The sequence below is a fragment of the Symphalangus syndactylus genome, chromosome 21 (assembly GCF_028878055.3).
Source record: "Symphalangus syndactylus isolate Jambi chromosome 21, NHGRI_mSymSyn1-v2.1_pri, whole genome shotgun sequence".
In the NCBI taxonomy this organism is placed as follows: Eukaryota; Metazoa; Chordata; class Mammalia; order Primates; family Hylobatidae; genus Symphalangus; species Symphalangus syndactylus.
This window is the reverse complement of record NC_072443.2, coordinates 47793874-47806641: the sequence shown is the minus strand read 5'-3', so window position 1 is coordinate 47806641 and position 12768 is coordinate 47793874. Positions and strand designations below refer to the sequence as shown.

Sequence of the window (12768 nt, the reverse complement as noted above, 5' to 3'; positions counted from 1 at the left end):
GCAGGGGATGGGCAACAACTAATCCTACCTGCTGTCTGCCTTCCTAGCCAAAGTGGCCCCTCATTTCCTTTTTTTTTTTTTAATTATACTTTAAGTTCTAGGGTACATATTCACAACGTGCAGATTTGTTGCATATATATACATGTGAGTGGCCCCCTCATTTCTAACTGCTCTGGAACCTAAGGCTGTTTGAGAAGGCTGAAGCACTACAGGTGAAACCTGGCACTGTAATTAATCAGGATTAGAGAATGAGTGAAATCCTTTAACCTGCCTCAGATTCTTGGTGTCTCTCAGTTTCTCTTTCACTGTGGCCAAAGAACTGAAATATGGTCTTGTCTGCAAATAGGGAATAAAGGGGGACAGAAGAGACAGCTCCAATTTGAAAGATCTTAAAATAACAAATTAGGTTCATAAATGTAACAAAAGCAGGAGTCCTTCGTACATTTGGGAAAACAGGTTGAAATCAGAAACTTAGTCTTGGTAGCCTTGAACATAATCCCTCAAGAGTGAGGCTAATAAAATTCCAACGACCCAAGGGTATACTAGACACAGACATGAAGTTATTGGTGCTGTAGCTATCTGTGCTTACTGAGACTAAGCACAATTGGCAATACCATTGTTCACTGCCAATTGCTCATCTTTTGAGCCACCACTTGGTGTGCACCATCTTCCTCCTCTCCCGCCCTGGCTCACTGGGGCAATGCTTGCTCTAAGCTATTGATATTGCTATGCCACAGCTGCTCACTAGGGACACAGTATCTACAGCACATCTGCCAACTGAACCTGCTTCTGCAGTCACCCCAAGGATGGAAAACAGCTTTGTGCTTTGCCCTCTACCTGGGCTATGCTGTATTAACAATATTATAAATACTGTATTAATGATAATACCCAACATTTATTAAGCACTTACCATGTGTAAGCCACTGTGTACACTGCTTTATACATTCTCAAATTTTTCCTTACAATATGACCTTATGAAGTCAGTGTCATTATCTCTAAGAAACAATCTTAGATAAATTAAGTTGTTCAATGTCACTGGTGAGAAAGAATTTGGATCCAGTTCTGACTCCAAACCTATGATGCCTTGTATATATCCTCAGTGCCTGTCTAGGTATGGGATTCCTCCCACCCCCACCTGAAATAATCCCTGAGAGATTTACATGCAAATAGTTTATTTAGGAGGCAATCCCAGGAAAGTGGAACAGGGATAGGAAGAGTAAGATATTATAGTGATGGGAAGAAAGCTAATAAATGGTGTGTTATCCAGCCAGTTACCCCTGTACCCCAATACTTTTGGGGAACTCTGGGAGACAGCATAGAACACATCTCAGAGTTATCCCAATCGAAGGGTGAGGAAGCTCTTCATCCATCACTGGATAATCCCCACCTGTCACTGACTGAGGGCTTCTTCCAAGGGAATTAATGTTCTGCCTTTGCAGCTTGCCTCAGCTTGCTCCTTTTCCTCCAGGAAAAAGGCTCTCGGCCAGGAAATCATAGATGTTCACAATAAGAAGCCACCTGCATCTGCTACACTGCCTTACAGATATTTTAATAAAACAAAATTTTAACATTTTAATCACTATTAATGTTTCTCTCTTTGGGTCAGGCACAAGTCTTCAGGGTCTGCAGGGCAATAAGTGACCGTCATTGTGCTGTATTAAAATTCACAACTGACCCACAAACATGACACATTGTCCCCAACCATTTCTTCCTGTGATGGGATCATTCCAAAGGGGGTCCCTTGATTCTTGCTGCCAACAGATCCTTGTCAGACCCATCCCACTGGCTTTCCTATCATAATCAGCAATATCTATACAGTCCTAGCATGACCCCAGTTAAACTGTCAAACAAAGGCCCTTGTAACATATGGTTTGTATTTCTCCTTTACAAAAATTTTCAGGAAGCAATAAAATCAGGATTTCATAAAGCAGAAACGGTGGGCTCTTTCTTTCCCAAATTAAGCTATTTTGATTAAAGTGAAGACTGCAGATACATAAGCTCCAGTGGGAAATGCAAAGATTATGGCTCAATTCCATTTTCTCTATGCTCCATGCCCTTCCTCTCCTTGATGCTATTCCATCAGGGACCTACCATCCCTAGTTAACCAACTACTTCCAGGATCACCAGGGCCCTGCAACAGAAGGAGTGGACACCCCAATGTGGAAAGCTGGTTTTGAATTAGGTTAGAATGGGAATCTTAACCTGAAATCCTTGGAGAGGCTCCTCAGTGCCTCTGATAACATTATATATAAAACTATGTTTCCAAAATGTGCTCATTAGCATTTTTCTGAAGAAAAAATTATAAAGCTTTGAGCAATTTCTCAAAGTTGTATATTATCTCAAAAGGCCAAGAACCTTCAGGTTCAAAATAGCCCCAGAGAGCACTAAATGTCTTGAAGAAAGACAACAGCACAGTCTCTCAGATCTTTCCAAGCAGAACTGAGCTCACGCTCCCAACATGTGACTCCTTATCCACAGCCTCTTACTTTTTGAATCTTAGATCCTGGCCATAAATCTGTGTTTTTAGTTTAGATCTTCATATACTTTCAACTTTGGTCATTTCCTATAAACTGGAACATGGTCAAACCTGAACAGAGATTTTCATACTTCAGAGGTGAGCCAATTGGCAAAGTCATGGTCCAATGTGCTGAATTATGAAAGACTGGATAGACAAGCAGAGTTGTGTATCCATGATACTAGAGGGACTAAACCTCTGGACCAAGCTCAAAGGGCCAGTCCTGGATAATCCTGAGCCTCGGACATTCAAGTAGCTGTCAGCCCCAATGCACCAAAGCAGTCCAAACAATGGTTGATTCATTGGTTTATTCAACAAATAATTAAGAAATTCCTACAAGTGCAAGGGATTGTGCTAGGCACTGGGGATACTGCTGTGAACAAGGTGAGGTCCCTGCTTTCACAGAGATTAAATTCTACTTAGGAAGACAGACATCACATAACTAAACACAAGTTTATATTGTGAGAAACGATGCTACTACATAGTAGCATGGGGCACACAGTTAGTTTTCAGGAGCAGGATAGAGAGGCTTTCTTGAGGAAGTAATTTGAGAACAAGTTCGGAAGCCACAGGCAACTCAGAAAGGTGTATTTGCAGCCCACAGGTCTTTGCCACGCTCCAGACTCAACTATCCAGTAGCTAACTTGACATCTTTTCTTGGATGACTCCAAAGTACTCCCTAATTTAACAAATCCAAAAATGACTTTCCTGGTTTGCATTTTTTTCATAATAAAATGTTGGAGAGAAATGAATTCATAAGCTTCCTTCCTAAATGTGGATCTCTCCCACCACCCGCCAAGATACAAAACCCAGAAACCAGGGTCAACAAATACCTTCCCCTTGCCTGACTTTCCAACTCTTATCACCAAGTGCTCTCCATTTTACCTCCTGTGCATCTCTCAAATATGTCCTCTTCACCTTCCCTCACCACCACCTCCGTTAGGTCCCCTCATCCCCTCTCAGCTACCAACATATTTCATCTGGACTTCCTATCAGTCTGGTCCTCACAGGGAACAGAAGACAATCTAGATTTTTGAGGACAATTAAAAGGTTTACGGCCGGGCGCTGTGGCTCACACCTGTAATCCCAGCACTTTGGGAGGCTGAGGCGGACGGATCACGAGGTCAGGAGATGGAGACCATCTTGGCTAACACGGTGAAACCCCGTCTCTACTAAAAATACAAAAAATTAGCCGGGCGTGGTGGCAGGCGCCTGTAGACCCAGCTACTCGGGAGGCTGAGGCAGGAGAATGGCGTGAACCCGGGAGGCAGAGCTTGCAGTGAGCCGACACAGCACCACTGCAGTCCGGCCTGGGCGAAAGAGCGAGACTCTGTCTCAAAAAACAAAACAAAACAAACAAAAGAAGGTTTACATAATGGACAACAAGGGGGTTGAGGCACCCAGGGACTAGCAAACCATTATCACCCCTAAGACTGAAGGGACAAAGGGAAGGACATGGTTTATTAGATTGTGAGAGGACTGAAGCTCCAGGGGCTCCCCTGATGATGCAGAGGGCCAGTGCATCAGCCAAATGGTGCTGAGATAGCAGGAATATCCCATTCTCTCCCTCTTCTATTGACTAAACAGAACCTGAAGCTGGAGGGCATGTCTGACTGATGTCAGTCCAAGGAGAGGACAGAGAATGGATGCAGGAGGAGAGAACGTGCTCACACCCATACTTGCCTTTCCCCCAAGAACTCTCTATGCTAGTGATCAGCAAACTTCCTCTGTAAAGGCCCAGATAGTAAATATCTTAGGCTTGGCCGGCTAGACGGTCTCTATCACAAATACTCAACTTTGGCAGTTGTAGCACAGATAATGTGTAAACACATTAGTGTGACTGTGTTCCAATGAAACTTTGTAACACTGAGATGATTTTCAGGTAACTTTTCACATCACAAAATATCATTCTTCTGACTTAAAAAAAAAAACTACCTGAAAATGTAAAAACTGTTCTCAGGCTATATCCAAGAATGGCAGACTGAATTTAGCCAGGGACTGTAGATTTCAGATTCCTGCTCTACACTACAGCCATGGATCTTTGTAAAACCCCAGTCAGTTCACTGTGCCCCCTGCTTGAACTTTTACATATTCCCAGTGGCCTTAGGATAATAAGCCAAATCATGTAGCCTATGAGGACTGCATAGTCTGGCCCTACATACATTTCCATCCCCACTGTCTATACTTCAGCAGCAAGAGCCTCTCTGGGTTTCTCTTTCTCAACATCATGCTGTCTCCACCTCTTTAGAATACTCTGCTCTCCACTCTCTATCTAGTTCATTTGCAGATCTCAGCTCACTGCAACATTATTTATAATAGCAAACAACAAAATGAAATGGGGTGGGGGCATAACATTCCCAACACTAGGGAAATGAATCATGGAACACCAGGCAGCCATTTTATAATTGTACATTAATGAGAAACAATGTTGATTAGATACTAAGAGAAAACACTCATGTTACAGTAATATCTATTATTTCATATTGTCGTAATACATTTATACATATATATGTAGGTGGAAAAAATCTTGAAGGGAATCCACCAAGCTGTTCAGAGTGATAACTCATGGGTAATGGGGTTATGGGTGGTCTTTTCCTTTTTGCTTATCTATATTTTCTAAAATAAACATGTATTAAGAAAAATCAATATGAATTTTAAAAAAATCAACTTAACTAAAAAAAAACCCTTAATTTCAGGTGAATATGTCAGCAAGTTATGAAGTTATGTGAGGGCTGGGTAAGGAAAGGAGAGGTTTTCACAGTTTGATCTAATTCAAAACTAAATCTGTGAAATACTCGTTTCCTAAAATTGCTCAGGATAAGTGTGTGATATTTTGGTGGACATATTTTAGTTCCTGGGCTTTGACATTAATTGTAACAGACTTTTAAAGGGTAGCTCTTTTCTCCATTAAAAAGAAATGAGGCAGGGCATGGTGGCTCACCACTGTAATTCCGGCACTTTTGAGGCCAAGGCGGGCGGATCACCTGAAGTCAGGAGTTTGAGACCAGCCTGGCCAACATGGTGAAACCCTGTCTCTACTAAAAATACAAAAATTAGCCGCGTGTGGTGGCGCGCACCTGTAATCCCAGCTATTCGGGAGGCTGAGGCAGGAGAATCGCTGGAATCCAGGAGGCAGAGGTTGCAGTGAACTGAGATTGCGCCACTGCACTCCTGCCTGGGTGACAGTTGAAATGGAATAAACTGAGTTATCTCTCTTCAACTTGATTTAAATCGTTAACCCAAAACTCAATGCCTTAAAAACCAATGACTGAAATCCTCATTAAAATGAGTGCACATGCCAATACTAAGAATGTTGTGTCATTTTTCATCAAAAGTAATTACCTCAACATAAGAGGAGACAAGTACGCATGGAAGTAAACCCAAAATCCCAACTAATGAACATCGTTCTGAGATCAGTGGCCACAGGGAATAATTCTGCAATTGCCATCACACGCAAAGATAATAACCCGGAGGTCTTATTTTTATAGAATATCAAGAACAAAATCATCCAAAAGGCACACGATGCCAAACTAAAAATAAAGAGCGAAAACCCAAAAAGTCGCGCTCAATTCCTTCTGAAACCTATCCGCCTCCTACCCCTGTCCCTTCCTCTGGCGCTGGCGGTTCCTTGTCCCCGTTTTCCCCACCGCAAGTACTGGAACCGCCGCTTAACTCTTTTCTCGGCGGCTCCGCCCCGACCCCGCCCCAGCCATGCCTCGGCCCTACCCCGTTCGCCGTTTATTGGCTTCTCCCACCTCCTGCCGGTGGCTGACGAGCCGGGAAGCCGGGAGGGATCTATTGCGTACGCCCAAGGCGCTAGGCCTGGAGCAGGAGACACGGAGTGGAGGCGCGTCGCAGACTATGAAGCGCGGCGTTCGGCGGGATCCTTTCCGGAAGCGGAAGCTCGAAGGTCCGGGAGCCCACGGCGGTTAATTCTTTTTACCGTGAGGCTTCACCTCCCTCGGTCTGGGCTTCTCTGAGGCTGCGAGAGATGGTCAGGTCCGGATCTCGACCGGGCCAGGTGAGGGCTGAGGACCTGAGGAGTCCGCTGTGGGGATGGAGAGGAACAGGGGGGTTTTCGGGCCAGGAACTTGTAAAACTCTGCTCGAAAAAAGACAAAGACAATGCGGCGACATTAAAGTGCTGGGACAGAGGTGCAGGGAACACCTAATCTTCCCGTCGTAACACGGCCGCTCGGTCTCTAGATGTTTCTGTTGAAATCGTCGTAGGCCTCTAGAGCGCCGGCTTTGGGGTCAGGCCCGGGTTCAAGTCCCAGCCTTCGCCGCTGGGTCGAGTGACTTAACCTCTCCTAGCTTCAGTCACCTGCAGATTGAGAGTCTACTACTTTTTACTTCTCAGAACTTCCTATTCCTTAGCTGCAAAATAGGCAGAAATAAGCATAAAATCCTGTCTCGAATTGAGAAGGTTAAGAGAACCCAGTAAAAACATCGATCACACAGTTGTTGTAGACATACAACAAAATTTAATTCCCTTTAAAACAGGTAGTTTGCCACTATCTTAATGATAACAGCAGCCAACATTTAGATAGGACTTATGTGGCAGATACTACTGTAAGTGCTTTTATATATTACATAGAATAACTCATTTAATAGTCGCAATATCCTTATGAGGTAAGTACTATTATCCCTATTTTATATATGAGGAAATCGAGGGCTGGAGGATTCAAATAACTTAGCAGTTACACAGCTGTGGAAACAAGATTCAGACTCACAAAGCTGATGCCAGAATCCAGTCTTCTTTTAAACATTTTACCTAGTAGATGTATGACTTTGAACAAACCACTTTTCTGAAATGTAGGTTCCCACCTCACAGAAATAATAACTCACAAGGTGTGGATTAAGTGGAAATGAAAGACCTCGGCACACTGTAAGTCATTCTACAGAGGCAGCATTATCTTGTACTTGTCGGTAGGAGATATGACTACTAAGAAATGCTTATATGATTCTCAAATAGCAAAATTAAAAGTTTAATGATAATAACCCCGTAGAAGTAAGTGTAAAATAAAGCAAACTGATTCTCCTGTATTGTGATCAGGACACTCCTTTTGGAGAGCAGCTTTGCAGTTTGTATCAAGGGTTATTAAATTGCTAATAACCTTTCACCAAATAATTTTCCTTTTAATCCTAAATATAAAAAGGCTGTTTTCAGTAGATAGAAAGGCTTATTCCAGGTTTGTTTTTTTAATTGTGAAAAATATGAAGCAAACCAAGACCATATTATATTACTTCCACTGAAGGAAACATTATACAACCATTAAAAATTTCTGAATATGAAAAAGATTTAAAAGTAGAAAACACAGGATTTAAAATTGCAAATACCTAGTTATTATGACTAAGTAAAAAAATGCATAGGAAAAAAGATTGGAAGGCCCAATAGCAAAGAACACGTCTGGTACCTAGATCTTGGTTTCCAAGCACCATTGTCCACTAAGGACTCATGGCTTCTTGGAGAAATGACCAACTCCAGGGCTGAGCAGGGGAATTATAAGAAAAGCGTGGATACATCAAACTAAAAAGCTTCTGCACAGCACAGGAAATGATTAATGGAGTGAAAAGGCAATCTACAGAATGGGAGAAAATATTTCCAAGCTGTGTATCTGATAAATAATATCCAAAATACATATAAGGAATTTCTATAACTCAAAAGCAGAACAACACATAATCTGGTTAAAAAATTAAAAAAGGATTTGAATAGACATTTCTCCAAAGAAGACATACAGATGACCAACAGGTATATGAAAAGATGCTCAACATCACTAATCATCAAGGAAATGCAAATTAAAACCACAATGAACTATCACCTAACACCTGTTAGGATGACTTATTAAAAAAATGAAAACACGTGTTGGCAAGGATTTGGAAGAATTGGAACCCTTGTACACTGTCAGTGGGAATGTAAAATGGTATAGCCGCTATGGAAAACAATATGGAGATTCTTCACCAAATTAAAAATAGAACTATATCACCCAGCAATTCCACTTCTGGGAATTTATCCAAAAGAATTGAAATCAGGATATAGAAGAGATATTTGCACTCTTGTGTTCATTGCAGCACTATTCACAATAGCCAAAATGTGGGAACAACCCAAATGTCTATCTACAGATGAACAGATAAAGAAAATACGGTATATACATACAATGGACTATTATTCAACCTTTAAAAAGAAAGAAATTGCTGTCATATGCAACAACAGAGACAAACCTTGAAGACATTATGCTAAGTGAAATAAGCTAGTCACAGAAGGACAAATACTGCATGATTTTACTTACATAAAGTACCTAAATAGTTAAAACTCATAGAAGCAGAATGTGAGCATGGATTGGGCGTGAACCAGAGGGATTTTTGTTTTTTGGTTTTTGTTTTTTTTTTTGTAAAGAACAGTATTGGGGTAATTGGCAACATGCGAATAAGGTCTGAACATTAGATCGTAATTCTGTATCAATGTTAATTCCTGGTTTTGATAATTATACTGTGGTTATGTTAGAGAATGGCCTTGTTTTTAGGAAATATTTAGGAGTAAAGGAGTATTATATCTGCAAACTTAACTCTAATGGTTAAGGCAAAAAGTACTGCTGTGTATATATATTGAGAGAGAATATGGAAAATGTCAAGGGTCACAGAATCTGAGTGAAGCATATATAGGGCTTCTGTGTACTATTATTTCATAGTAGAAACTACAAAAAAAAAATGGAAAGGAATTGTTCCAATATGATAGTTACTGTTTCAAGGTGCTTTTATCATGAGTAATTTTCTTTACCAGATTTTCTATAATATAGCCTTGTGTATATTTTTTGGAGAAACACCATATATAATCTTACAGTTATGCCAGACATGTACCTCAGACAGTGTACTTTAATTGTGGTAGTTGTTTTTGGACTCGATCCAGCGTATAGTATTATAGTGTCATGGCTTGGATTTTTTATTATGATTCCAGCCAAGACATCGACATAAATATACCAAAGGGAAAGACCCTGAGACTGTGATGCAGAGACCAGTGGAGTGATGTTATACAAGGTCTTACTTCCCACATTGTTGGTTCTCACTGCTGGCTTCATGACCCTCCATCATATTCCAAGTTAACTCAAGAAGTATAACTCTTACCAACCCAGTTTTTTAAAAAATGCATTCTCAGTGACATTCTTAGAAGGATGGAGCACATATTCAAGCATATAATAGAATGCCATATAACTTTAGAAAGTTTGGTAGTTACAGCTCAAAGCTATCTTGAGATGAAATATGTAAATATGTCAAGAGAAATTATAAATGAAACTGCCAACAGTGACTACATCTGGAGGGTGGAACTAGGGGGAATCAGGGACTTTCTCATGTCTATTTAAAATTATTTTGAATAGAGATTATATTTATCTGATATAAAGTTATTAAGATATAAAATAGTATACCATGGAAAGTGTCCCTTCTCGCTCTGTCCCCAGATACTCTGTTTCCCTCCCCAGAGGCAACCATGATTAACTGTTTCTGGCATAACTCCCAAGATACCGGATGCATGTAAAAGCAAATACTTATTTTTTCCTGTTTTTCTACACAAAAGGTTGTCCATTACTGTCACTTTTAAAACAAAAAGGTTTAAGAAAACAGTGGTATATGAATTTAAAAAGAAAGATTAAGACAGTGAGATGTAGATAAAGAGAAGGGGTGGAGTTCTCACTTGCTGGTCTAATCAGGCATTCTAAAGAATGTACATAAAAGGAACCAGAGTTAAGAACTCTGTTCTGTGTCTTGAATTAACTTGCATGTTTCAAAGAATTTGGGAATATAGAACATATTTGGGACTAATATAGTCTGAACTTAGTATAGTAGTTACTTCTGGTTTAAAATAGTATCTCAATTTCCTTTTCACCTTAAATAGACTTAAGGAAGAAATATATGTGTTGTTTGCTTGACATTTTACATAAAAGAAATTTAATATGTGAATTAAATTATAATTGTGGATTTTTAGGATATATCACATTAATTAAAACAGTGAATAATGTGGTACATACATACAATGGAATATATTTGACCTCAAAAAGGAAGAAAAATTTTGACACATGCTACAATATAGATGAAGCTTGAAGACATTATGCTAAGTGAAATAAGCCAGTCACAAAAGAACAAATATTGTATTATTCCAGTTATATAAAGTTTCTAGAGAAGTCAAATTCATAGAAACTAGGATGATAGTTGCTAGGGTCAGGGGGAAGAGGGGATGGAAAGGTATTGTTTGATGGATACAGAGTTTCAGTTTGAGAAGATGAATAAAAGAAAAAAATGACATTAAATTTTGTCAAGATAGCATATTGAAAATATAATAGAAAAATATTTGTTTATCTGCTATAATATATTATGTCATAGGTGTTATCTTCAGGAAGGCACACTGGACCTGCTAAATTAACAAATGGAAAGAAAGCGTAAGTACTTAAAGACGTTTACAACTTCAGATTTCAAGGAATTTTTCAGGCCTTTGGGCTGGATGACATGTTGTCTACGCCAGAAAATTAGGTAGCCCTCTACCATCACAAGCTCTGGGGAACAATTTTTCATGTCTACCCATGTTAATCATTTTAGTATTTAATAGTCTTTCTAATCTTCAAAATGTGTTTATAAATTCATCTTGTACATAGTTGGACAAGCTTTCTTGTCTAGTCTTTGCTGGAAAGAAAATGACTACTTACTAATATATTTTGGGAAAAATATTTGTAAGAATATTAATGAGCTTGTTTTCCAGGACCTATTTAAGAAAAATACCACGTTTTAATGCAGTTTCTGGCTATTCCATCCATTCTGATTCAGCAAGTCAGGTAAGATTGAATGGATACACACTATTTTAATTAGTTTTCAGATCGTAGCTAAAAAGTAGGAATAAAATGCAAAGTATTAATTGCTCTAAGGAAGTATGAAGTCTGTTGCTTTAAAACATCTTTTCTACCAATAATAAATTGTTTGTAAATAAACAAATTTTAAAACTACATAATATATATTTTTTCCTACACTAACAGTTATATACAAATGTATTCTAAATGACTTTATGTCTTACAGGCTGAAACTGTACACGGGCTTGATGGTTGTGCTTCTTTGCTGAGGGACATTTTGAGAAATGAAGATTCAGGTTTATTTTTTTAAATTCTTTGCTGATCACCTTATCTCAAGTCATTATTTTGATGTTAACAAGTTTTTGTTTTATTAATAGGTTCAGAAACAGCATATTTAGAAAACAGATCTAATTCTAGACCTTTAGAAAGCAAAAGATATGGATCAAAAAAGAAAAGACACGAAAAACATACTATTCCTTTGGTAGTCCAGAAAGAAACATGTAAGCCTTTTTTCTCTTAGTTATTTAAAGATAATCCTTAATTGTGGGTATTTTGATCAGTTATCAGGATTATACAGTTGACTTTCATTTTAATAATCAGTATTAGTTAGGTTTATGTGTGCTTATGCCTTTCCCTATTCAGCTTCTAATCACTGAGTAGTCCACTTTGCTTGCTGTCATTTTCTCAAGAAGAAAAGTAGAAAAAGAGACTGTCTGGGTTTTGTAGGAGAAAAAGTTCAAACTCAGAATGACATTTGGGAGGTATGTAGAGTGATTTTAGTTTCCCCTGCCACTTGTTTTCATGGATAATCATAAATTGGTTGTATTTCAAATGTATACTTCTAGTAGTTGCTTTAAAATTATTATATAATATATATATATCCTAAGTTGGTCAAGCTGAACTTGTCAAGCTACACAGTTAGGATACATGGTACACAGGAAGGTAAAATTGGATGAATAAGGAAAGAGAGCCTGCTGCTGATTGGTGGTGAATATAGCCAAGGGTACTTTACACCCTCACGGCTAGCTAACTTTTCCTAGTTTAGAACAAGAAAGTTTTGATTATGTTGTCCCTTGGAGGCCTAGAGAACAAGATAGCCCAAAATGAAGATGAAAAAAGTCCACAGTGGGAATTCAGATGGACTAGAATTAGACTAGCCAGTTCTATAGTTCAGGTGGGCCAGAAATGTCAGCACTGTAGTGCGTGTTTAGATTCAGCTTGGGCAAGGAATGCAGTTTAGAAAGTCATATAAAGCAGTAGCCCTATAAAGAGATAAGGATTTAGGCAAGGAGGCTGAGAAAGTGTCAGTAGAGCATTCATGGGACTAGAGGTTGATGTTTCAGATAGTCCCGAGGTAGAGAACTAAGGCAAGGGAAACCTAACTCATCTTGGAGGCCAGTAACAATAGCCTTATATTATCTTG

At 39.2% G+C, this 12768-nt stretch overlaps 1 protein-coding gene across 7 annotated transcripts in view; it reads left to right on the top strand.

Moving 5' to 3' along the window:
* The first annotated feature begins 6258 nt into the window (after positions 1–6258).
* Positions 6259–12768, top strand: part of CCDC14 (coiled-coil domain containing 14) — a 42297-nt gene continuing 35787 nt past the window's right edge. For 2 of the 7 annotated variants that reach the window (XM_063630184.1, XM_055259275.2), the window contains exons 1-4: positions 6288–6536; positions 10888–10943; positions 11261–11333; positions 11572–11641. In XM_063630184.1, coding sequence (XP_063486254.1) covers positions 6507–6536; positions 10888–10943; positions 11261–11333; positions 11572–11641 — 229 coding nt within the window. In that variant the 5' untranslated portion in view covers positions 6288–6506. Of the gene's footprint in view, positions 6537–10092; positions 10944–11260; positions 11334–11571; positions 11642–11722; positions 11846–12768 lie in introns of those variants that run through there. The other 5 variants (XM_055259274.2, XM_063630183.1, XM_055259278.2 and 2 more) reach the window with 5 other exon arrangements.